The sequence below is a fragment of the Ovis canadensis genome, chromosome 3, assembly GCF_042477335.2.
Source record: "Ovis canadensis isolate MfBH-ARS-UI-01 breed Bighorn chromosome 3, ARS-UI_OviCan_v2, whole genome shotgun sequence".
NCBI lineage: Eukaryota > Metazoa > Chordata > Mammalia > Artiodactyla > Bovidae > Ovis > Ovis canadensis.
The window spans coordinates 102,581,760-102,608,589 of NC_091247.1; the positions used below are offsets into that span (position 1 = coordinate 102,581,760).

Genomic DNA, 26,830 nt, shown 5'->3' on the forward strand with positions numbered 1-26,830 from the left:
TTATATGAAGCGGAGAAAAGTGGTACTGATGAACTTATTTGCAGGGTAGGAATAGTGATGCAGACAGAGAGAATGGAATTGTGGACAGAGTGGGGAAGAGAGAGCGGGAAGAACTGAGAGAGTAACGCTGAAATATATACACTCAGTGCAGTTCAGTTCAGTTCAGTCGCTCAGTCGTGTCCGACTCTTTGCAACCCCATGAATCGCAGCACGCCAGGCCTCCCTGTCCATCACCAACTCCCGGAGTTCACTCAGATTCACGTCTGTCGAGTCAGTGATGCCATCCAGCCATCTCATCCTCTGTCGTCCCCTTCTCCTCCTGCCCCTAATCCCTCCCAGCATCAGAGTCTTTTCCAATGAGTCAGCTCTTTGCATGAGGTGGCCAAAGTACTGGCGTTTCAGCTTTAGCATCATTCCCTCCAAAGAAATCCCAGGGTTGATCTCCTTCAGAATGGACTGGTTGGATCTCCTTGCAGTCCAGGGGACTCTCCAGAGTCTTCTCCAACACCACAGTTCAAATGCGTCAATTCTTTGGCGCTCAGCCTTCTTCACAGTCCAACTCTCACATCCATACATGACCACAGGAAAAACCATAGCCTTGACTAGATGGACCTTTGTTGGCAAAGTAATGTCTCTGCTTTTCAATATGCTATCTAGGTTGGTCATAACTTTTCTTCCAAGGAGTAAGCATCTTTTAATTTCATGGCTGCAGTCACCATGTGCAGTGATTTTGGAGCCCAAGAAAATAAAGTCGGACACTGTTTCCACTGTTTCCCCATCTATTTCCCATGAAGTGATGGGACCAGATGCCATGATCTTCGTTTTCTGAATGCTGAGCTTTAAGCCAACTTTTTCACTCTCCTCTTTCACTTTCATTGAGAGGCTTTTTAGCTCCTCTTCACTTTCTGCCATAAGGGTGGTGTCATCTGCATATCTGAGGTTATTGATATTTCTCCTGGCAATCTTGATTCCAGCTTGTGCTTCTTCCAGCCCAGCGTTTCTCATGATGTCCTCTGCATATAAGTTAAATAAGTAGGGTGACAATATACACTACCGTGTATGAAATAGACAGCTAGTGGAAAGCTGCTGTATAGCACAGGGGGTCAGCTCCGTGCTCCGTGATGACCTAGAGGTGTGTGGTGGGGGGAGCGGGTGGGAGGGAGGCTCAAGAAAGAGGATATATATATATTTCCATATAGCTGATTCACGATGTTGCACAGCAGAAACTAACACAACATTGTAAATCTACTGTATCCCAATTACAAAATAAACAATAAAATAAAATTAGTGATGAACCTGGGGGAAAAAAACGAAAAAAGTCAGATAGTTGGAAAAATAAAATAATAAAATGAGTTCAAGACGCAGGAAACCCAAACAGTTCCTATAACCATTAAAGAAATTCAATTTAAAAGCCTAGTAGGTGAACAGATATAACACACAGGCCCCCACTGTATGGCCAACTAATCACGACAAATCAGTGTTCAGCCATTATACTGATCTTTGTAGCCACTCCCTTTCATCCCGAAGCACTGTCTTCAACTGTAAAGGACTGTGAGGCTGCATGTTTGTTCCATCCTTCTGGGATGCATATCTACCTGTCAACTGGCAAAGGCCAGGTAGTGTCCCATGATTCAGAAAACTCTGAGGAGCGTTTCCAAATAATAAGTTCTCTCTGAGGCCCATCAGGCTTCCCTGATAGCTCAGTTGGTAAAGAATCCACCTGCAATGTGGGAAATCTGGGTTTGATCCCTGGGTTGGCAAGATCTCCTGGAGAAGGAAAAAGCTATCCACTCCAGTATTCTTGGGCTTTCCTTGTGGCTCAGCTGGTAAAGAATCTGCCTGCAATGCGGGAGACCTGGGTTCGATCCCTGGGTTGGGAAGATTCCCTGGAGAAGAGAAAGGCTACCCTACCCACTCCAGTATTCTGGCCTGGAGAATTCCATCGACTGTACAGTCCATGGGGTCGCAAAGAGTCAGACACCCATCAGTTAATAGCATGAACATTTTGAGGTTATAAAGGTTAAGGAAACTTCCACTAGAAGTTAAGAAAGGCTTTCCTGGATGGCCCAGTAGTCAAGAATACACCTGCCAATGCACGGGACAGGGCTTCCATCCCTGGTCTGGGAAGACTCCATAGGCCCTGGGGCAGCTAAGCCCTTCAAAGCCCTAGAGCCCTGGCGCCGGCTCCCCAGGAGGGACCACTGCAGTGAGAAGCCTGAGCACCTCAAGTAGAGAGTGGCCCTGTTGCTGCCGCTGGAGAAAGATGGCAAGACCCGGCGCAGCCAAAATGTAATTAATTAAGTAACGCTTTAAAAAAGAAGTTAAGAAAACTTGACTGAACTGAGTAACACTTTAAAAAAGAAGTTAAGAAAACTTGACTGAACTGAGTAACACTCTAAAAAAGAAGTTAAGGAAAGTTGACTGTAGAACTCATTTCTTTTGGGGTACGGATATACTCCCCTTAAGGCAATACAGTAGGTATTCCTGCTATAGGATAATCCTAAGAAATTCTCCACGTGAAGGCAAGATCATGTAAACTTCCCAAGGCAGGCATTAATGTAAACAAATTATAAAGATCCTACTTTTTTTAGAAAGGAATTCACCTTACAAAATGATCTGCTTATCAAATGAATCAATTGTGAGCGAATTTTCAGGATATACTAGACAGCGTCCTGATAACCGGTGATGTTCCATCCTTCTATTAGTTCTCATATTCAGAAGGAAAGGAATCAACGTTGCTGAGCTACTGAAATCTCAGGATCCTGAATATGATGGGAATTTGTGGGTGAGGACGAAGGCGACGTCAGAGAAGAGATCACGAAACGTTTAGAAGTATAGACCAGCAGTCCCCAGCCTTTTCGGCACCAGGGGCCGGATTCTTGGACAACAGTTTTTCTATGGACGGGGGTGGGAGGGATGGTTTGGGGATGATTCAGACACATCATATTTATTGTGTACTTTATTTCTATTATTATTATATCAACTCCACCTCAGATGATCAGGCATTAGATTCCAGAGGTTGGGGACCCCTGGTGTAGATTCTGACACTCCAGGAAGCATGACAGAGCCAGCTCTACCATCACCAGTTGATGGGTTTTCTCCCCAAACGTTGTTGGCTCATCACAGCATTTGGCACTCCGGCAGCCCCTCCTGCCCCTGAGGCTGGGCCTCCTCTGATTGTCCATGATGCTCACATCCATGCTAAATGAAGCACTTGAGGATTTTTTAAATTTTCATTTTATTGAAGTATAGTTGATTTACGTTGTTGGGTTAATTTCTGCTGACTCACCTTATACACACACACACACACTCTTAGCACTTGAGGGTTATTTTGAAAAATGATTTGAGTTATCATTATGGTCTTTACCTCGGCAAGACTTTTTGTTTTTGACTATTTTTATTTTAGGGATTAAAATCTGATTTTGCTTATACAATGGAATATTGCTCAGCATTTAGAGAAAGGAAGACTGGAAAATGCATGCATCTCCATGCAAAATCTCAAACACAATATATGGAGGGAAAGAAGCAACACACAAGCATATATGCTGTATGATTCTACCCAGAATGTGCTGTGTGGATTCAAGAATGGGCAAAACAAATATGGTGCTATCAATAAGAACAGTGGTTGCATCAAAACAATTGGGGGTGGACATGTACACACTGCTGTATTTAAGATGGGTAACCAATAAGGACCTACTGTATAGCACAGGGAACTCTGCTTAATGTCCTGTGGCAGCCTGGGTGGGAGGGGAGTTTGGGGAAGAATGGATACCTCTGTATGTACGGTTGAGTCCCTTTGCTACTCACCTGAAACTATCACAACATTGTTAATTGACAGTGTGAAGTGAAAGTTGCTCAGTCATGTCTGACTCTTTGTAACTCCATGGACTGTACAGTTCATTAAGTTCTCCAGGCCAGAAGACTGGAGTGGGTAGCTCTTCCCTTCTCCAGGGGATCTTCTGAACCCAGGGTTTGAACCCAGGTCTCCCACATTGCAGGCAGATTCTTTACCAGCTGACCCACAAGGAAAGTCCAAGAATCCTGGAGTGGGTAGCCTATCCCTTCTCGAGTGGATCTTCCTGACCCAGGAATTGAACTGGGGTCTCCTGCATTTTATACCCCGAGACAAAATGCAAAGATTTTGAAAACAAACTCAGAATAAATTTAAGGACTTCCCTGTTGGGCTTCCCTTATAGCTCAGTTGGGAAAGAATCTGCCTAAAATGCAAGAGACCTGGGTTTGATTCCTGGGGTGGGAAGATCCCCTGGAGAAAGAAACGGCAACCCACTCCAGTATCCTTGCCTGGAGAATTCCATGGACAGAGGAGCCTGGTGGGCTACAGTTCATGGGGTTCCAAAGATCGGACACACCTGAGCAACTAACACACACTGCTGGCCCAGTGTTTAAGACTCCGCACTGCCAATACAGGGGGCCCAGGTTCGATCCCTGGTTGGGGAACTAAGATGCCGTATGCCATGTGGCAAGGCCAACGGATAAAAATAAATAGATCAATTTGGGAAGGAGTAATACAGATTTTTAAAACGAATAAATTTAATAACCAAGGAAGTGAAAGACCTGTTGATAATGATTCATTTTAAGTAAGAGGAAATTTGCTTGTGCTTTTGACTCTGTGATTCATGTTCCAAAGCTTTCTTGACTCCTTCATTCAATGTCCAGAATAGAAATCAAGATTTGTTTTCAGGTGTGAAAAAAATGGTATGCTGTGTGCTTTGTGTCCTCCTGTGTGGGAAAAGGACTTAACCGGAAGTGAATAATTTATGTTTGGACAGAAATCTTACTTTCTCTCCTTGCACACATCTCATCCATGTTTGGCAGATACTTACATGCATTCTTTCTGTGTAGGAAAGAAAAAGTCCAAATTCAAAACGTTTAAGAAGTTCTTTGGGAAGAAGAAGAGAAAGGAGTCATCTTCTTCCACAGGAAGTAGCACCTGGAAGCAAAGTCAGGCGAAGAACGAGGTCATGGCCATCGAGTCAGGACCAGCGGGCTACGACTCAGAGGACGAGCTGGAGTGAGTTGTCTTTTCCGTCCTTCAGGCTTGTGTGTTCCTGGGAGCAGAGGAGGACACAGGAGGACCCCAGAACTCAGGCTTGTTGTCATGGTTACTCGATGGACTTCTGAGCCCACTCTCCTCCTAAATAATTTCACAGAAGGTGTTTGAGATTCTTCCATAGAAGTGGTGTTTTCTGTCTTTTTGTACACAGGGATGCAGAAAGTTGGTGGGGGGAGATTATTAGGTACCTGTTATGTGCCGGGTGTGTATATATCAAAAGTCTGCAATAAATGTAGGAGGGGAGGTAAGAGATACCATCTTATAAGTGAGTAAATCAAGCTTGGGAGAAATTTCAGAAAATCCGCCCAGTGTCCTGCTCTGCAGAGTGGCAAGATTAGGATGTAATCCCTGATTTCATTTGACTTAAAACCCTTTTTGAGGACCTGGATATTATACCAGAGAAATACATCTGTCTAAGCCTAAACCTTGAATAACCGAATAAGAAAATTTTCCATTAGAGAGGAGTAGGGGGAAGGCTTCTTACTTTACTTCTTAGAAAAATCATCCAAAAAACATTGTTGCCTACAAAATTTGGGAAAGTTGCTTGGTCGTGTCTGACGCTTTGCGACCCCAGGGACTATACAGTCCATGGAATTATCCAGGCCAGAATACTGGAGTGGGTAGCCTTTTCCTTCTCCAGGAGATCTTCCCAACCCAGGGATCAAACCCAAGCCTCCCGCATTGCAGGTGGATTCTTTACCAGCTGAGCTACAAGGGAAGACCCTCCCCCCAAAAAAACATTGTTAGGAAGAACAAAACCAATAGGTATAAAATATGGAAAAGTCTAGTGAAGAAATCCTTATTATTTCCTAACTTGTATTTCATCAAGATATAGTTATAATGCACATGCTTCAGTTATTCTAGCAGTTATTTCTGTGAGTAAAAGGAGGGGAAAAAAACAGATTGTTGCCTCGTCAGGTTTTATGTTTCTTTTAAACAACCTTGACACCTTAATTTGAGAATAAAACTCTTTGGGAGGCATAATGACCCTGGTGGGTCACAGACCATACTGAGATGGGTTCACCGGCTCTCGCGTCCCTGGGAGGGGTCCTGTCTCCTCCCTCCTCACCAGTCTCTTTGCCCATTTCTAGAGTAGAAATTACACTAGAGTGTTCCATTCCCAGGTGGCACTAGTGGTAAAGAACCTGCCTGCCTGCCAGTGCAGGAGACGTGAGAGATGTGAGTTCGATCCCTGGGTTGTAAAGTTCCCCTGGAGGAGGGCATGGCAACCCACCCCAGTGTCTCCTGTCCTGGAGGATCCCGCGGACAGAAGAGCCTGCAGGGCTACAGTCCACTCTTCAACAGAGTCAGACGAAACTTAAGGAACTCTGCACACAGGTGCAGAAGTCACACTGACCGCTTGGTGGCAGCAAATGACTAAAGAGGAGAGGTTTGAGTTAGTCTTCCACGTTTGTCCTGCTGTGGGCGGGGAGCAAGAAGCACCCACATGGTAGCTTGTGAAGAGCGAGCTCTACACGCATTTTTAAAAGGCAGCTCCAGACTCTTGGGGAGCAAGAGATGATAATATTGCTCACTTTTACATGTCTTCACTGGGTCAGCCCCAGGGACATTATAACACTTGTGCCCCCGCCCCCCCCCCCCCCCCCCCACCAACACACAGCCTGTCTCTCCACCAAAACACAGACAAGGAACGAGAGCATGGCTGGAGGGGTGAGCTGGGCTGAAATGACCCGTCCACTTGCCCATCTTCTATCGCTAGAGTCCGCGGACGGTGCCCTTTTCATCTTTGTATTCTCGGCACCTGGCGGGGGCCAGTCCTGGTGGAGGTTCCCTGGAGTGCTGCTAGGAGAGGAAGCTTACTGTGGGGTAGGAAACGTCCTTCAAGAGCAGAGATGAAACAACATCTTCTCTCTTTTATCCCAGATTTACTGAGAGATCACTGATACATAACACTGTGGGAGTTCTAAAGCGTGCACTGTGTTGATTTAATGCACTTACACGCTGCCAAATGATCACCACCATAGCATTCCCTAATTCCTGCATCACGTCACCTAGTTACTATTTCTCTTTTGTGGTGAGAACGTTTAAGATCTACGCTCGTCGCAGTTTTCGAGTCTGTAATATGGCAGAATTACCTTTAATCGTGCTGCGCCAGCTGTGCTCTAGCCCCTGAACTTACTCACCTTGTGGCTGGAAGTTTGTACCCTTTGACAACATCTCCCTGTTCCCCCTACCCACCCCCCCAGCCCCTGGTAACCACCGTTTAATCTTTGTGTCTGTGTTTGCGAAGTCATTTCAGTCGTGTCTGACTCTTTACGACCCTGGAGACCATAGCCCACCAGGCTCCCCTGTCCATGGGGTTCTCCAGGCAAGAATACTGGAATGTGTTGCTTTCTTTTTTAGATTCCACGTGTGAAATCATAGAGTATTGGTCTCTCTCTGTCTGACATGTTTCACTTAGCCTAATGCCTTCAGCATCTGTCCATGTTGTTGAACATGGAAGGATGTCCTTCCTTCTCATGAATAAATAATGTTCCATTTACATATACATCATACCTTCTTTACCCATTCGCCCATTGATGGACCCCTAATTTGTTTCCATAGTTTGGCTGTTGTGAATAGTGCTACAGTGAACGTGGGAATTCAGATGTCTCTTCAAGATCCTGTTTTCATTTCCTTCAGATAAATACCCAAAAGCAGAATTGCTGGATCATATGATAGTTCTGTTGATACTTTTAACTCTTTGAGGAACCTCTGTACTGTTCTCCATGGTGACTGCCCCAACTTACATTCTCAGCAACAGTGCACAAGGGTTCACTTTTCTCCACATCCTTACTATCACTTCTCTCCTTTAATTTTTGTAAAAGCCATTGTCACAGATCTGAAGTGATGTCCCTTTGGTTTTGATTTGCATTTCCTTGATGGTTGGGGATGTTGAGTACCTTGTCACATGCCCGTGGGTCATCTGTTGTCTTTGACAAAATGTCTGTTTAGATCTTCTCAATTTGTATTTCGATTGGGTTTTTGCTGTTGAGTTGTATGAGTCCTTTATATATGTTACTATTTTGGATATTATCCCCTTACCAAATACAAGCTTGCAAATACGTTTTCCCATTCTGTAAATTGCCTTTTCATTTCAGTGATGGTTTCCTTTGCTGTGCAGAAGCTACTTAATATGATGTATTCCTACTTGTTTATTTTTTATTTTGTTTCCTTTGCTTTGATGTCAGATTCAGTAACTCATTTCCAGATGTCAGGGCGCTTACTCCCTATTGTTTCTTCTAGTTTTTCAGTTTCAGGCCTTAACATTCAAGTCTTTAATCCATTTTGATTTTTGTGTATGGTGTGAGACAGTGATCCATTTCATTCTTTTGCCTGCGACTGTCCAAGTTTTCCAAACACTGTTTACTGAAGAGACTGTCCTTTCCCCATGGTATATTCTTGGTTTCTATGTCGTGGAGTAACTGACAGTATAAGAAACAAAAATTTAAAGGTGCTCTTTAGTCTCTGTAAAGAGTCCATGAGCCTGCTAGACTTTGTAGAAACTTCTCATCAATCACTATGGGCAAAAAGGTCCACGCACCAGGGTTTCCCTGGTGGCTTAGAGGTAAAGAATCTGCCCGTCAGTGCAGGGGACACGGGTTCGTTGGCTGGTCCAGGAAGATCCCCCATGCCCGAGATCTGCTAAGCCTGTGTGCCACAATTGATGAGCCTGTGCCTCAGAGCCCAGGAGCTGCAGCTGCTGAAGCCTGCGTGCTCCGCAGCCCGTGCTCCACAGCAAGAGGAGCCGCTGCAATGAGAAGCCTGCGCACCGCAACTGGAGCATAGCCCGAGCTCTCCACAACCAGGGAGAGCCCACGTACAGCAACAAAGACCCAGCACAGCCGAATAAAAGAAAACAAAGTTATAAAGAAAAAAGTTCCACTTACCAAGGTGCATGGATGCTGGCAAACCACATGAAGCCCTGTAGATTTGAAAAAGTTGATGCCTGTTTATTGAGTCAACGTGGTTATGCTTCTTGAGTCTCTTAATCTATTGGCTTGGCCAAAAAGTTTGCTCGAGTTTTCCTCATGATCGTATAGAGGGGACTCCTGTGGTGGTCCAGTGGCTCAGACTCTGTGCTCCGAATGTGGGAGGCCATGGTCTGATTCCTGGTCAGGGAACTGGATCCCACGCGCTACAGCTGCAAGTTTGCATGCTGCAACTAAAGATCACGCATACTGCAGCTAAGACCAAGTGTAGCCAGGCGAATAAAATTTTTTTTTTAAAAGACCCCATGGAAAACCCTGACCAACTTTTTGGCCAACCCGATGTAGCAATTTTACTTCACCACCACCCCCCACCCCCAGCTTTGTTTCATGTCACTGATCTGATGGAGACTATCCCACAATCTGCATCTGTTTTCTTTTCGTGTGGTTGATCTCATCCCTATATTCTCTGAATTTCTTGTAGAGCAGTAGATGGACCTAGAAACTTGATTAGCAGTGGATTCGATGGCGCTGGCACTTACTGCCCCATCACACCATCAGGCACATGCTTTCTGCTTGTCTCACTTCTGGTGATGCCTAGGCTGAGTCGTGGACTCAGGGGTTCTTTCTTATCTGATCCCGACATCAACCCTCATCTGTTGGTTTTTACACCTGCTGATGGTCACTCCGTGCTTATCTACTCTTGCTTTATTGACTGCATCGAAGCCTTTGACTGTGTGGATCACAACAAACACTGGAAAATTCTTAAAGAGATGGGAATACCAGACCACCTGACCTACCTCCTGAGAAATCTGTATGCGGGTCAAGAGGCAACAGTTAAAGCTGGACATGGAACAACAGACTGGTTCCAAATAGGAAAAGGAGTACATCAAGGCTGTATACTGTCAGCCTGCTTGTTTAACTTATATGCAGAGTACATCATGAGAAACGCTGGGCTGGAAGAAGCACAAGCTGGAATCAAGATTGCCAGGAGAAATATCAATAACCTCAGATACGCAGATGACACTACCCTTATGGCAGAAAGGGAAGAAGAACTAAAGAGCCTCTTGATGAAAGTGAAAGAGGAGAGTGAAAAAGTTGGCTTAAAGCTCAACATTCAGAAAACGAAGATCATGGCATCTGGTCCCATCACTTCATGGCAAATAGATGGGGAAACAATGGAAACAGTGTCAGACTTTATTTTCTTGGGCTCCAAAATCACTGCAGATGGTGACTGCAGCCATGAAATTAAAAGATGCTTGCTCCTTGGAAGGAAAGTTATGACTAACCTAGACAGCATATTTAAAAGCAGAGACATTACTTTGCCAACAAAGGTCCATCTAGTCAAAGCTATAGTTTTTCCAGTAGTCATGTGTGGATGTGAGTTGGACTGTAAAGCTGAGTGCTAAAGAATTGATGCTTTTGAACTGTGGTGTTGGAGAAGACTCTTGAGAGTCCCTTGGACTGAAGGAGATCCAACCAGTCAATCCAGGCTCCTCTGTCCATGGAAACTCTCCAGGCAAGAATACTGGAGTGGGTTGCCATATCCTTCTCCAGTGGATCTTCTCAACCCAGGGATCAAACCCAGGTCTCCTGAATTGCAGGCAGATTCTTTACCAGCTAAGCTACCAGGGAAGCCCAATATGAGACTATCAGTTACTAATATTAGACTTAGAATTACGCTGAATCACCAGGGAAGTCCCAATCCTTATTTATTTTTATGCTCACATTGTCCCGTCTTATGCTACTGAGGGTCACTTCAGATTAGTTCCTTGTTCTTTTGATGTTTTGACATTCCATTTGCTTCTGAAGGGGTCTTTTCTTTCTTGCCTGTTGAGAACTTTTCAATTATTTTGCACATTTCCTGCCCTAGACCTGTAATCAGCCATTTCCTCACAGGTTCCTTTAGCGTGAAGTGGTTTTGAGAGACCACAGAGAGGTGATGGTTGCTAGTTGTTGTTCAGTCACTCAGTCGTGTCTGACTCTTTGCCACCCCGTGGACTACAGCACACCAGACTTCCCTGTCCTTCACCATCTCCCAGAGTTTGCTCAAACTCATGTTCATTGAGTCGGTGATGCCATCCACCCATCTCATCCTCTGTTGCCCCCTTCTCCTCCTACCCCCAATGTTTCCCAGCATCAGGGTCTTTTCCAGTGAGTTGGCTCTTTGCATCAGGTGGCCAAAGTATTGCTCCATCTTCATCTTCAACATCAGTCCTTCCAATGAATATTCAGGGTTGATTTCCTTTAGGATTGACTAGTCAGCTATCATTGCTTCTAAGCCTTTCCAGTAGATATAGCCAGGAAATATTTCTTTTTAAGAGAGAAAAATAAATCATTAATTCATTGATATTTCCAGTTCAGATTTAATTGTACAAAAATTTTACTTCCTTAATTCTTTGTTTGAATTCATTTTTCTCTAATACTGGAAATCTTGGCTCTTAATGAGACTAACAAAATTATTTTCTTCATCATATAATAATTTTATTACTCCCTTCCCCACACAGAGGTATTACATACTATAAAGATTGTTCTGTGTTGTTTTTTTTTTAAATCAACATTGCTACTGATATAAGAACTACAATTTGCTGTCTTTGTGCTTTTTGGTCTTAGATGTATCCTATTACGGATATAGAGTCAAAAGTAAAAAGTCTCTTGAAATCATTCTTTTCTCTGTGTGGTTATGCCAGCAACCTGATGTAAAATTAGACTTGTTTGTTTTCTGGTTTTAGAGACCAATTGATTTCCCTTTTTTTTGGTTTTGTCTTTTAACTATGCCAAATGTTTACATAGTTTCAAAGACAAAATTATACTTGTAAGTAAATACTGTGGCACCCTGTCTGCCCATCTTGTTCTGTCCTTCCCCTTCAAGGAGACTATTTTTATTCATTTGTTCCTTATCCTCCATTTTTTATTTTTAAAAAAATATACATGGGAACTTTCCTGGAGGTCCAGTGGTTGAAACTCCATGCTTCCAATATAGGGGGTGCACGTTCAAGCCCTGGTCAGGGAATTAAGATCCCACATGCTGCCCAGTGCAGCCGAGGTATTAAAAAAACAAAAACAAAAGACCTTTTAAAAAATACACACAAACACACGTATGTTCATGTATGTTCACAGCCCTTTCCCAGGCAGAGCTAACCCACCATAAACAGTGCTCCGTGTTTATCTTTCACTTAGTAGGCTCTGATGTCGCCTGTACCCAAGGATGCGCCTCACCGCTCGGTCACCTGCAGAGCCTCTGTTGTCTGTTGCATGACGTCCCCCTGCTGGGGGACACGTGGCCTGCCTCCAGCCTCTTGCGCGTATAAACGCTACTGTTGTCAGTGGCCTCAGGCACAGGGCATTTCCACACTGTCTCGAATTCTAGTTACACGCAGCGCGGAGGTGTTTGGGCAGTGATTATGGTTTCCAGAGGGCATGGCCACAGGCTGCCCACTGTGGGAGGGAGCCCCAGGTGTGCATGTGACCTCTGGGACAGGAGTTGTTGGCAGAGGGGCCCTCCTGGTTCTCTCACTGGGCCTCACTCTCTCCCAGACACGTGCGGGCACTTGGGAACTCCAAGTTCCCCACTGACACACTTACTGCCGTGGCTGAAAGTGTTGCTGACCAGGGCTCTTGGCCTCCTTAAGCAATAGAAGTGGGCTTCCCAGGTGGTGCTAGTGGCAAAGAACCCAGCCACCAATGTAGGAGACGCAGGGGATGCGGGTTCCATCCTCGGGTCGGGAAGATCCCTTCAAGAAGGAAATAGCAACCCGCTCCAGTATTCTTGCCTGGGAAATCCCATGGACAGAGGAGCCTGGTGGGCTACAGTCCATAGGGTCGCAAAGAGTCCGATATGACTGAGCAACTTAGCACAATCAATAGAAATAGAGGCCAGAGAAGAAGCTCAGGCAAGGCTTTACGTGGGCCCCTGCTGAAACAGGGGGAAATGAAAAGAAGCAATAATTTCTCTTGCTTGCTGGCTCCTTGAGAAGGATGAACTTGTTCCTTATATGAGGTGAGGGTAGAGGTGTGTCCAGGGGTCGGGCTACAGGGGTGGCTTAGGTGGTGCTGGGTGCAAGGGACACGCGCGGCCCCCTGCTTTCGCTTCCCTCTCTTCAAAAGTAGCAGTTGGGTTTTCTGGTCTCTCCGTATCTTTTGTCCAGAACTGGCCCCAGCTGCGCATGCATGCAGTTATTTTCAGTCCGTACCGTTTCCTTGTATTTTGTTCCTCTCGAGGAGGTGTGCCCAGGTGCAGGCGTCGCAGCTCTACAGCACAGGGCCCCAGGGCCCAGGCGTCTCATGTCACTAACCAGCACAGTTAGGTCTGTGGGGAGCAAGGGCACACCCAGGAGTCCCCAGGGTCTCCCAGGGGACAGGATGCCCAGGGCAGGGTCGGGGGCAGCTGGCGCTGAAGATGGCAGTGTCTGCGGGCCAGGCTTTCCTTCCTTCGTCTCGTCTGAGTCACCTCCTTCCACCTATTGTTCAGGTTGCCACTGCCACTAGGAACATCTGACACGAACTACCACAGCCTCTTAGGATGTTTTGTGAACATCCTGTGGGTTCCGTCTCCAACTGGAGCCTGGAGCCTGGGGCCGGGGAAGGGGCTGCGCCGATGACGCCCAAAGGGCCTGCCACCTACACGCTGGCCGAGTTGCACTAGTATCATTATCAGCAGTGAGGGGGCGTGGCTTTGCACTTGGCAGTTTTCGTTTCGTAAATTATTTATTTACTTATTTATTTTTGGCTGTGCTCGGCCTTCCTTGCTGCCCAGGCTTTTACTCTAGTCGTGTGGGGTGAGCAGGGCGGGGGCGGCGAGGGGGGGGGTGCCTCCTCTTGAGTTGCGGCACTCACTTCTCACTGCGGTGGCTTCTCTTGCCGCAGAGCACGGGCTCCAGGCTCTTGGGCTCAGGAGCTGCTGCTCAGGAGCGTGGCTCAGGGGCTTAGTTGCTGCGAGACATGCAGGATCTTCCTGATCTGTCCTTTTGCTCTTAGTCACCCAGTCATCTCTGACTCTTTGAAACCCCGTGAGCTCTAACCCGCCAGGCTCCTCTGTCCTTGGGATTTTCCAGGCAAGAAATTGGGATGCCATTCCCTTCTCCAGGCTATCTTCCCAACCCAGGGACTGAACCTGCGTCTCCTGCATTGGCAGGCAGATTCTTTACCACCTGGGAGCCACCTGGGAAGCCCGCCATCCTCATTTCAAATTCGTGATTGTGTATGTCCTGGACCACATGGTGAGGATGCCTCTGTCCAGCAGGCCCTCATTCTCCTGTGCAAACACGGCCTCCGGCCCCCCAAGGGAGTGCACGCTCGCCAACAGGGGACGACCTGACCCTCCCCGGGCGTGCAGCACAGCCCACTTCACAGCCTGCCAGCCAGCCCAGGCCCCCTGCCAGCCCTTCCTCTCTGCAGGCCTACTGTTCTGGACCTCTCACCTCATCAGACCTCGGTTTTCCCCTTAATGAAAAGAATTCACACCTCCTTCAGATATGTCAGGAAAATTCCTAGCTCTGCAGAGCTTCTAATAGTTGACTGCGGTATTTGATGGAATGAGCTGACTCAGAGCAGTTACAAACAAAATACGGCTGGACGGTTGCTGGAGGGTGTGCCCTTACCCTCATACCCGTAGGTTGATCCCGAGCCCAAACCCATAGTCGCAGTGCCTCTTTCTTCCTAGGGACTCGAGGGGCACGCTGGGGAGCCGGGCCCTCTCCCACGACAGTATTTTCATCCCCGAATCGGGGCAGGACCCTCCTCGGCCAGTGCGGGTGTTTTCCCAAGAAAACGTGTGTGACCGGATTAAAGCTCTGCAGGTAAACTTTCCTGGGCAGCGGATATGCATTGGGAAGTCTTAAAATGATACCTGCTTTTCCTTGATATATTTTAAAGCCTAATCGAATGCATGTCACAGCTCTCCCAAGACTCACCCAGTTAGTTACAGTCGGGCCATGTCTCCTCATTCATAACCACTCACTTTCAAGATGACAGCAGGGGAACTGGTGGCAGACACTGAGTTTATTTAGCTCCCCGGCCTGGGCAAGGATGTTAAAAATACCTCCGGAATGAATGAATTACAGCAGGGGAGTTTGGGGAGAAAAGTCACTGATGAAAACTACAGCAAATGTTCTTTATTCCAATCTAGTTAAAAATACAGTGTAATGTGAAAATGGGGCCGCCGCCTCCTCCCGGGAGCCTTCCAACCAAGCGGGGAGATGATGCCGGCATGAGCTCTGAGGATGACGGTCTGCCCAGGAGCCCCCCCGAGATGTCCCTGCTTCATGACATTGGTTCCAGCACTACCATAAAGGCAAGTGCCACCTGCGCCACCCGGCTCCCTCCACCTCCTCCCCCTGCCTCCACACAGGGCCGTCGGGCTCTGGTGGCCCCTGTGTGTGTTCCCCGAAGATTCCCATGAAGACTCCCGCTCAATGTGCCTGGAGGGATTCCAGCCAGCTCACTGGAGCCCACTGTCCATCCTTGGGCTGTATTTATTTTCATTCTTTGAGCAGAAATTCAAGTCTCATTCAGGGATACGGTTTGGGGAGCATTTTCCACGGTGGTTGTAGATCTGATGCAGTCAACCTCCTTTTTCCTGTCTGAGCAGATGACCAGAGCAGGTATCCCATTTGAAAACGGAAAACAGTCGGAGTCTGCTTTCTGTCCTCATGATATTTGGCTGGAGGGAGAAGGGAGCTTCCCAGGTGGCTCAGTGGTAAAGAATCTGCCTGCCAATGCAGGAGACACGAGTTTGATCCCTGGATCTGAAAGAGCCCCTGGAAGAAGGTATGGGAACCCACTCTGGTATTCTTTCCTGGGAAACCCCATGGACAGAGGAGCCTGGAGGCTTCAGTCCGTGAGGTCACAAAGAGCTGGACACGACTGAGTGACTGCGCACAAGCAGCGAGTGGTAACACATCCGATTTAGTCTAGGCTCCTGCGTCTGCGTTTGGGACTCTGAGAACTTGTTGGTTTAGGGCTAGAAATGTGAGATGTGGCGCTGGGGGACAGGGCAACAGGGAAAGTTTGACAAGCAGGAGAGGTGTCTCTGACCCCATAAGGGGGGAGACTGATCCCAGAAGCCCCCCATCTGCTTTGAAATCCAGGAGGAAGAACTGAGCCTTTTCCCCTTGTATACAGACAGCACGGCCCACACTGCCACCACCTGAGTCCCTAGGGTGGGCTGAATGATGAAATATATGTCACTGGTGCTACACGAATGCGTAAGTGGCCAAACAGACGACCATTTTCCCCTTGTAGACAAGCCGCCTGGTGGGGTGGGTGGAGCTGGCATTACCAGCGCCATCATCCGTTAGCTAGAGCCACATCCCTGCCCTGTGTGCCCACGGAGGGTCCGAGTGCCCTGGTCAAGGGCCATCCTTGGGGGATTTCTGCAGATTCTGTGCTGCTCTGAAATAGCTTCAGCAGTCAGCTCAGCTGGGAAGCTCAGAAGTTCCCCTGCAAAGGCAGATTGTCACTGTTCAGTCACTCAATCATGTTGACTCTTTGCAACCCCATGGACTGCAGCACACCAGGCTTCCCTATCTTCCACTCTCCCAGAGTTTGCTCAGACTCATGTCCATTGAGTCAAGGATGCCATCCAGCTCATCCTCTGTCATCCCCTTCTCTTCCTGCCTTCAGTCTTTCCCAGCATCAGGGTCTTTTCCAATGAGTCGGTTCTTCGCATCAGGTAGCCAAAGTTTTGGAGCTGCAACTGCAGCATCAGTGTTTCCTGTGAATATTCAGGGTTGATTTCGTTTAGGATTGATTGGTTTGATCTCCTAGCAGTCCAAGGGGCTCTCAAGAGTCTTCTCCAGCACCAGAGTTCAAAAGCAGGAAAAGGAGTATTTACCTGACTTGGGTGTGGCTGTGGGTTCTCAGAAGGCAGAGGAAGGGCTGTGGTATAGCTGAAGTGTGAACACACCCAGGGCAGGGGTTCCCTCATAGCAGGCCAGAGAATGACTCCTTCCAGAATTCTGCCCTACTTGCTCCACGAGCAGGTCAGAGGGCAGTGGGCCACCCGCACCTGCTCTCCCAGCTGGACGAGAAAGCAGAGGAGACACGGAGGAAGGTGTGGCCCATTTCCTGGACTCCAGGCTCACCCTGCACCCTTCAGGTGCTGGGGAAAGGTGACAGGCTGATGGCCGTGTAAGGTGTCATCACCAGGTAACACACATATCTCGGCATCTTCATTGGCGGAGCCTCAGGAATGGATGTGATTTTGTGTTTGTACCATGTGGTGGGGGAACGTGAACCACCATAGACTGACTCACCTCCACTCCATCCCATGGTTCTCTGACGTTCCCAGCAACATGGTTCTCTGCATTTAGCTGGGACAGTCAGCTGGGATAGACAGTATAGGAGAGTTGATAGCTTCTAAATCTGTTAAGGATTCAAGTGTGAACCCAGCCTCAAACCCATAAAGTGCCATGATGCAGAAATTTCAGTCTGACTAGGAGCCATTCATACGGGGCAGGGCTGACCTTGTCTTCAACATCCCTCCTTTCGTGGTGACATTCTTTTTTTTTTTTTTTAATTGAGTAATAGGACCCATTCACTGGCATCATCGGTAACCAAAATTTGAGCCTTTAAGACTTAAAAATATATATATATATTTATTGCTGTGGTTTTGAAGATGCAGTGACCATATTTTGTGCCCTGAAAGTTTTTAGGGCCCAGTGAGTCAACCAAGAGGGGAAAACAACACACACAGCATTTGATATAATGGAACCATAAACCCCAAAAGGATGGGACTGTGGGCTGTTTGATCTTTTCCTGTTGTGACACCTCACACAGGCCCACTTGCTCGACAGAGAAACTTAGTGAAGATTATTATGAAGAAAAGGTCTTCAGTAAAATGTGTTTGGTGACACTGCCAAGATAACATTTCCTGGTGAATGGGTTTTTCAGAAAATATATGGGATTATTTTTAAGTTGCTCTAGCATGTGAGGTAACAATGGATGATGTTTGCTTAGTGATGTTTAAGGTAAAATTACACCTAAGAGGTCCTTGTCTAGGTTTCCTGCCATTAAGTAAGAAACAGGGGGTCAAGGGTGGCAGACTGGCAGGTCTCATTTGCTCTGGGTGATGAGGAAGAGAGCAAGGGAGACGGCCCAGCTCTGCCAGCCAAAGGCTGCACAGCCATCACTGCTGGTGAGGCCGCAGCCTGGCCCGTTGCCTCTGGGACCTGGGGGAGAACGGAGTGGGCTCAGGCAGCTCTGTGCCTCCCCGCGCGGGGACCCATTCCCCGCGCACCACACTCCACCCCTTCCTCAGTGTCAGGGCCCCTGTTTTTGAGGACGGTTAGGGTAAAGCAGCTGTCACCCAGGGTAACCCCACAGAAGCCTCTGAACCCCAGGCTACTTCCTCAGGGCTTTGATCCACAGTCCCCCAACAAAGAGCAACTTGTTAGACTCCTATTAAATGCTCCACTTCCAGAATCATCCAGAAGCACAGATTCCAGGAATACTGGAGAACTGGGAGCAAGCAGTGTAAACATGAGCTCCAGAAGCTGCCGGCCCGCAGATAAAAAGACAAGTCAGCTTCTCCTCCTCTCCCGGATCTCAGCCCAGCTCACGTAGTTGCCTCACTGATCAGAGACAGAGCTTGATTCTCCTTAATCAGGAAGGGGCCCCAAGGACTCTCAGAACGACAGCTCAGACAGAGGCGAGGGCCCAGTCCCCTTTCAGGAAGATGAGCCGTGGTGGCCAGCAGGTGGGTTTTCGGGGACAGAGGCCCAAGTTCAGGGTCAGAGACGTTCAGCTCCTTCCCAGACACCCACTTCAGAGCCAGGGTGGACCGTCTGCTTGGACGGTGCACACTTGGGAGCCCCATGAAGAGCAGGCAGGGAATGTTGGCCCTTCAGGTTTACAGAGGGGTGACCCCAGCCCACGTCGTCGCTGGGGATCATTCTCACTCATGGAGTCACCCCATGTGCAGAGCAGTTCATCTTGTTTGCTCTCTTGAGTCCCAGACAGTAAGAAAGAAAACCCAAATCTCAGCAAGTGTGGATATCACTGTCCCTCCAGACAAGGGCACAGGGTTCTAACATGGACTCAGAGTGACATGGACGCATCCTGCCATGACTTTAAGGAGAACTACCTGGGGAAGACATCACCTGTCCAGTCGCAGGTGACTTCCCGAGGCATCAGCAACTGGGTGGGAGTCAAGGCCACAGGCATAGAGGGAGACATGGCCGTGAGTCCTGTGGTTCATTTAAAAATTTTTCCTATTTTATTCCCCTAAGAACTCGAATCGATAAAGCCACAGAACTAAAAGAGATTATGTTCACTTAGATTCCTCTCCTCCTCATTTTATTTATCTATTTTTACAAATAGTTTTGTTTTTGTTATTTTTAATTTTTGGCTGCATAGCATGTGGGATCTTAGTTCCTCGACCAGGGATTGAACCCGTGCCTCCTGCAGTGGAAGCTTGGAGTCTTAAACCAGTGGCCTTCCAGGAAAGTCCCACCCCCTCATTTTAGTAATTGTCTTCTCCCAGTCTACAGGGATAAACTTTGTACTTGCATCAGATCAGTTCAGTTCAGTCACTCAGTCATGTCTGACCCTTTGTGACCCCATGGACTGCAGCACACCAGGCTTCTATGTCCATCACCAACTCCCGGAGCTTACTCAAACTCATGTCCACCAAGTTGGTAATGCCATCCAACCATCTCATCCTCTGTTGTCCCCTTCTCCTCCCACCTTCAACCTTTCCCAGCATCAGGGTCTTTTCCAGTGAGTCAGTTCTTCACATCAGGTGGACAAAGTATTGGAGTTTCAGCTTCAGCATCAGTCCTTCCAATGAACACCCAGGACTGGTCTCCTTTAGGATGGACTGGTTGGATCTTGCAGTCCAAGGGACCCTCAAGAGTCTTCTCCAAAACCACAGTTCAAAAGCGTCAATTCTTTGGCACTCAGCTTTCTTTATGTTCCAACTCTCACATCCATACATGACTACTGGAAAAACCATAGCTTTGACTAGACAGACTTTTGCAGGCAAAGTAATGTCTCTGCTTTTTAATATGCTGTCTAGGTTGGTCATAGCTTTTCTTCCAAGGAGCAGGCATCTTATAATTTCAAGGCATCAGACAGTAGGAGATAATTATGTTAGCAGGCCGCTGGCCACCCGCATCATCCTGTTGCTGCCTCATTCCTGAGAAGACCATTGACTAAATCATATTGAGGTGCATAAACTTATGATCTTGAGTTAAAATGTAAACATTGTACCACCTCATACCCATTATGACAGCTACTATTAAAAAAAAAACCAGAAAATAACAAATGTTGGTGGAGAGAATACAGACATTGATACCCTTGTGCAGTGTTAGTGGAAATATAAAATAGTGTAGCCACTATGGAAATCAGTATGATGGTTCCTGAAAAAAATTAAACATGATGTTACCTAGTGTTAGAAGCGTTAGTTGCTTAGTCATGTCTGATTCTTTGCAACCCCATGGACTATATAGCCCGCCAGGCTCCCCTGTCCATGGGATTCTCCAGGCAAGAATACTGGAGTATTCTTTCTCTTTTTTCACACCCCTGGGTCTTGCCCATGACTTTCAGAGATGGGGCCAAGCCTGACCCCACCCTCGGAGGAATCGGGCTGGTCAGTTTCATGGGAGAAAGTTCCTTGTCTGAAGCACCTATGCAGCTGCTGTGGGTGGGCGAAGGCAGAGTTACCCATTGATGGAGCACCTCAGACTCGGGTTCTTGGAAATGAGTGATGGGCCTGCAGGGTTGACCCACCATTTCAAACCCGGAGCCCAGAGATGAGCATGATGAAAGGGGAGGCTGATGTGCTGGCTGTGCTGTTTGCTGTCTGTCAAGAGGCTGATGCTTGGCCTGTCTGCTCCTTGTCCCCTGAAGGTCTGTGTGGTTTCCTCATCTCGGCCGCAGTCTCCAGACCAGCTCTTCTCCAGGCAAGCGAGCGAAACTTCCGCCTCCCCTAGGACCTCGGACAGCAGCATGGTGCCCGTGGCTGACTTCGATTACCCCCCAGAGTTCTCCTCCTGCCTGGACAACTCTGCGGCCAAGCACAAGCTCCTCGTCAAGCCCCGCAACCAGCGGTCCAGCAAGATGAGGCGGCTGTCCTCGGTAACCGGCCAGAGGCAGGGTGGGCAGGCCCCAAGCACCCAGACACCCGGCTCCTTCCCTGTAGGGTCCCCATCCTCTGAACCACCACCTACCCCTGTGGGACCATGACCAGACTCCAGAAGCTGGGGGTGCTCGGGGTTTCAACGTAAGTCAGATAAGCCCCTCCCAACAAAGCAGTTACTTATTTGTTCGGTCATTCATTCTACAACGCGTGCCAAGAGCCTGCTGTGAGCCATGGGGCGCCTCCTTCCCACTGCCTTCCGTGTGATGTCCACACTGCAGGCCTGGCACAACCAGGCCCTGCCTGTTTACCTCTTCCTGTTCTCACCAAACATGTTTTGACTTCCTTTCTTCTTTTGGAGCTCACCAGGCTGTCTCCCATCCCAGGCCTTAGGACCTGCTGTTGTATCCCCTGCTTGGGACACCCCCTATTCAGCCCTTGAGGGGATGGGCTTCCAGGTCCTCCCTATGAGGTTCCCCCGAGCATCCTGTGGAAAGCAGCCCACCTGCCAATCACTGTGGGCACTTTCTCCATGGCACTGGCCACACACAGATGTGACCTTTGTCAATGGAGGCGCTTGGGTTTCACTGGTGGTTGAGATGGTAAAGAATCTGCCTGCAATGCAGAAGACCTGGATTCAATCCCTGGGTCAGGAAGATCCCCTAAAGAAGGAAATGGCAACCCACTCCAGTATTCTTGCCTGGAGAATTCCATGGACAGAGGAGCCTGGCGGGCTTCGGTCCATGGGGTCACAGAGTCGGGCATGACTGAGCAACTAGCACTTTTTCACTTTCTGTGAGAAGACTGTGCTTCTAGCTTCTAGTCACAGAGATGCCATCCCCATGGGTGTTAGTGGAACACCTGAATGAATGACCAAACGTGTGTGAGTGAACGAGCGGGAAGAAGCTGAACAGCTAGAATGGACGCTGCCTGGGGTGAGGACCCACCCAGCGGCGGAGGAGTGGTGCCCTGTAAGGACGTGCTGCCCAGGGCAGGCATCAGCCGGTCCCCCGGGAGCTGAGAGCGCGCTCGTGCAGTGCATCAGGTTCACGGGACAGTTGTCCCCCTCACCACTGCCACGCCTCATCCCCAGATGAGCTGAGAAGCAGGGTGTGGGGCCAGCCTGGCCACCCGGAATGACAGGGCTAAGGAAGGGATACTCAGAGACTGACATCCCTTCCTCCTTCCCTCAGGACAAGACCATGAGGTGTTGATGAGGTACCAGGGCAAGCTGGACACTGCAGCGGGAGGCAGTGGGCGGGCTCTCTCAGATTTCAGAGACCCCCTGGAGAGAGTGGCTTTTCTTCTGGGCATGTGGAAGGCGCTTTCCTTTTTTTTTCTCCCTGTCTGTCTCTTGCTTATTATATTATGGAAGTGGTTTATAATTTATGTTCCAGAATCAAAATTCTAGACTTGATATAATTGGTTTACAGACTAGATTTTAAATAAAGGGAATAGCGATGAACTCAGAGATGTTATAATTTGCCCCAAGTTGTACAGTAACTTTTGTTCCTCATCTAAAGGTTTACATGAAGTAATGTAGGATTTTCACATTCTTTAATTGTGGAAGGTGCTTTTTAAACTCACGCCAGCAGGATAGAATTCTGAGAGAGAGAACGCTGCAGAAAGAAGGAGGCCATGTTACCCTTGGGCTAATGGCCTGTCCTGTCCCCCCGGCAGACTGGGGGGACCTAGGTGTTTGGGCAAATGCTTCTGTGTGCAGTGTCTCTCCAGTTAAAGGCTCAGTGCCACTGGGACTTGCAAGACCCACTGACTCCAATCTGCCTACCCTCATGCCGAGCGCGGCCACAGGACAAGGCAAAGCCAGCTCCCTCTGGCCCAGGTCTGAGCTTCCTTCCCATGGGGATGTCTTTTGCCCTGGAAGGGTGTGTGTGTGGCCAGCCACTGCCTGCCCAGGACTTGGCAGCAGGAAGCCCAGCTCGTACTCCAGGTGGAAATGCATCATCCTCTCTTACTGTCCCCTGGGCAGAGCTCTTCCTCTTTCTTTACTTTTGAACTTGACTTAGCTCTTGAACCCCATCTTTTAGGATAAGAAGATTTCAGGCTGATTTACTGATTTACACAGACTGATTTAGGCAGTCTGTGTAAACTTGGTCATTCCTCGATTTAAACTCCGCCTTCTGCACATCTTGCCCCCTTTCTGGGTCGGGAGCAGACGTTTTTGGAGGTGTCTGTATTTTCTGGATTGCACAGAGGTGTCACTGGTGTCACTGTTGGGTCCATGCCAGCTTCCTCCTTCCTGGTCCCCCACTGTAACCCCCTTGGAGCTGTCAGTGGCTCAAGCTGGATGTACCCAAGCCAGGCCTGCTCCTCAACTTTATGTGGACTTAGCCTGAGTTCCAGTCATTTTAAAACATGACCCATATCCTAAAGGATTTCCACATCAGGGATTTCCCTCAGTAACAAAAGACAAGTAAAACCTTGCATGCTTGCTAAGTTGCTTCAGTCGTGGCCGACTCTTTGCGATGCTATGGACCGTAGCCCTCCAGGCTCCTCTGTCCATGGGGATTCTCCAGGCAAGAATAGTGGGATGGGTTGCCGAGCCCTCCTCCAGGGGACCTTCCCACCCAGGGATCAAACCCACATCTCTTATGTCTCCTGCATTGGCAGGTGGGTTCTTTATCACTAGCACCACCTGAGACACCCCAATAACATCTTAGGAACCTGAAACCTTTGAAAATTCTTCTGGAAATTTCACATGTTCCTCTTTTCAAAACCAGAGGAATAGGATTGTGCATCACGGCATGGCTAGCTTTGGTGTCATCACAAACATCCCGGTTATTTTGTGTTAGCAAGCAGATGCCAGCTGGGAAGTGTTAAAATAACAACCAAAACCTAGTGCAGACAGTCCCCTGGGTGTTTCTTAAAAGGACAGAAGGAGGTCACTGCACGTGTGCAGCAACCAGGGTGATGCTTGAAAAACCTGAAGACAGGTCTAAAGTCTTGTTGAAAACACCAGCATCAATGCTCTCGGCCTTTTGGTCATTTTCACATTTGCTTTTGAATGATCCTGATTACCATGATCTCCTTTCCCTCCTAAAAGAGCAGGAATTGACTTTGTGGATAGCAGGGAGGAAGTGGACTAACTGTAGATTCCGGAGACCTTTCGGAAGAAAAATAGCACAAGTGTTAGTCTGTCAGTTGTGTCTGACTCTTTGTGACCCCATGGACTGTAGCCTGCCAGGCTCCTCTGTCTGTGGGATATTCCAGGCAGGAAAACTGGAGTGGGTAGTCATTCCCTTCTCCAGGGGATCTTTCTGACCCAGGTCTCCTGCATTGCCGGCAGATTCTTTGCTGTCTGAGCCACAAGGGAAGGCCCAAGGCTATGTCTTATTGTCACACCACACCAGGCAAGGGTTTCTTCAGGAGTGAAATTGGAGATAGCTCTGGAGGTCCTGGGGGAGCCCTGGAGGTGAGCGGGGAGCAGCCAGCCGACCAGTCGCTCAGATCCAGAATCTGGCACATACAGTGGCAGAGGCTTGGCTTGACCTGAGTAGGGAGTGGGAGAAATAATTTAAAATGGAAGAATATACGACTTCAAATTTAGCTTAAAAGTTTGGGCTTTGTCCTAACAGAGATGGTTTGCTGCTGACTGTGTTGGACCTGATATGAACTGGCTTTTAGGCAAACCAGCCTGCCCTCACTATGAGTGTACAGCCCTGGAGAGAGAGGGCACTGACATGGGACACGGGCTCTGGGGCAGCATGGGGGTCAGACGGAACAGCTTTGCCCTTCAGCCACCTATTAGCTCAGTCTTGGCGGAACCGGGGACCTCTTTGAGCTTCCAGTTCTCCAAGTGCAAAGAGGACATGGAAAGAAAAGTGAAAGTGTTAGTCGCTTAGTTGTGTCCAGCTCTTTGCAACTCCATGGACTTTCTGTCCATGGGATTTCCCAGGCAAGAACGCCGGAGTGGGTTGCCATTCCCTTCTCCAGGGCATCTTCCAGACCCAGGAGTGGAACCCGTGTCTCCTGCATTGGCAGCTGGGTTCTTTACCACTGGGCCACCTGGGAAGCCCTATGGGGAGGCCACAGGCTTCCTAATATTCATCCTAACGCTGCTGTCCATTGTCCCTTTACTTTCAGAGAGCACAGTCAGAATCTCTGAGCGATCTGACCTGCACCCCAGAGGAGGAGGAAGTCGATGAGAAACTGCCACTCCAAGTCAGCACGGAGAAGCAGCCCAGTTCTGGGCAGCAGGAGGCAGGTCAGGACGGAGGCTCTGAGCCAGAGGGGCCCGCCCCTGTGTTGCCACCCGCGGGGCCCCGTGTGAGGCGGGCGCGCCTGCAGCACTGCCCGGCGCTCACTGCCAGCACCGAGGAGGAGAGCCCCCCAGGGGAGAACTCCAGCCGCCCGGCCACCCCAGAGGACACCCCGCAGGGCACGCTGGAAGCCACCCTGGAGGTCATGGAGGTCACAGAGCCCCTGTCAGGCCCAACTCCCCACTCGGAGTCCCCATCTCGCCCAGAAGGCTCCCCAGACCCTAATCCCAACAGCGAGAACCAGAGGGAGGACCTGTCCTCGGAAAGCGCGTGTCCCCCAGGTGGGGACACAGCGGATGAGGCGGTTTGTGCGTTGGGAGACAACGTCGAGGGTCGACTGTCTCCCTGCGTCCCCGAGGGGGACACGACCCCTCCTGAGCCAGGCCCAGCCGCCACCCAGGAGACGCCCCCTGGTCTGGACGGAACAGACAAGGCCGGCCAGAGGGAGCCGCTGCCGGCGCTGGACTTGCCGACGCCAGAGGGTGCAGGGCCGGAAAGTCCGGCCGCGGCCCCCAGCCCGCCGCCCCCCAAGAGCTGCTTGAAGCACAAGGCCCCCTCGCCACCTGCCTCCGCCTCCGAGGCGCCTCCCCAGGCGCCCGCGCCCCGATCCCCGGAGCAGGGACTCGTCCCCCCAGGACCCCCAAAGACCGAGCGGGCGGGGTCCCCCTCGGGGGCCCCGGAGCGCAAGACAGAGCGCGGAGGCTGCGAGGCGCGCGGGGCCGCCAAGAAGTTCTCGGTGTCGTCTGGCCGGGAGTGGCCGCGTGCGGGAGGCCGCCTGCTGGAGCCCCGTGGCCCCGCCGTACGGCTGCCGCTTCTCCGGAGCGGCCCGGCCTGGAAAAGCGAGGCCGCCCTCGACGACCTCCCGGCGCCCCCCGAGCCCCAGGGCCCCAAGCCCGGCCCTCGGAAGCCGCCTACCCCGGCCGAGCGCGGCTCTCCGGACACGGCCGACCCGGCTGCCCAGGAGCGGGCGGCAGGCGGGGAAGGAGGCCCGTTCCCCGTCAAGCTCCGCTCCACGTCTCTGTCCTTCAAACACAGAGAAGCTCCCTGCCCGGAGGGCAAGGCCATCAAGAGGTACAGTGCGGAGGTCAGGCTGGAGAGAGGAGGGCTGAGCTTGCTGTCCAGGGACGACAAGGGGCCTCCGGGGAGCGGCCCCTCCACCCGAGGCGCCAGGCCCCCCAGTGAGCCGGGGAAGGCCAAGACCCTGCCCACGGAGCAGCTCAGTTCCAAGCCGCCCCTGCCCAGGAAGCCCTTGCTACAGACCCTCACCCTCCCGCAGCTGCCGGCGCCCCCTGACACCAGCTCTGGGGACCCCGAGAAGGTGGGGCTGCCCATGGATCCTCGGAAGGAGAGCCGGGCTGAGAGGAGGTCACCGCACAGGGCAGTTGGTAAGAGACCAGGTGGAGTGGCCTGGGGAGGGTGTGTGCAGAGGGGTAGGGGGAAGTCAGGTCAGCTGGACCGTCTCTCTGGG

General features: G+C 49.6%; 1 protein-coding gene across 10 annotated transcripts in view; it reads left to right on the plus strand.

The window, feature by feature from the left end:
* The window catches only part of CRACDL (CRACD like), a 125,405-nt gene that overhangs the window by 82,322 nt on the left and 16,253 nt on the right, over window positions 1–26,830 (plus strand). For 8 of the 10 annotated variants that reach the window (XM_069583873.1, XM_069583874.1, XM_069583876.1 and 5 more), the window contains exons 3-7: window positions 4,864–5,032; window positions 14,666–14,801; window positions 15,131–15,295; window positions 20,854–21,081; window positions 25,187–26,747. In XM_069583873.1, the coding sequence (XP_069439974.1) occupies window positions 4,864–5,032; window positions 14,666–14,801; window positions 15,131–15,295; window positions 20,854–21,081; window positions 25,187–26,747 (2,259 nt within the window). The remainder of the gene's footprint in view (window positions 1–4,863; window positions 5,033–14,665; window positions 14,802–15,130; window positions 15,296–20,853; window positions 21,082–25,186; window positions 26,748–26,830) is intronic. The other 2 variants (XM_069583877.1, XM_069583878.1) reach the window with 1 other exon arrangement.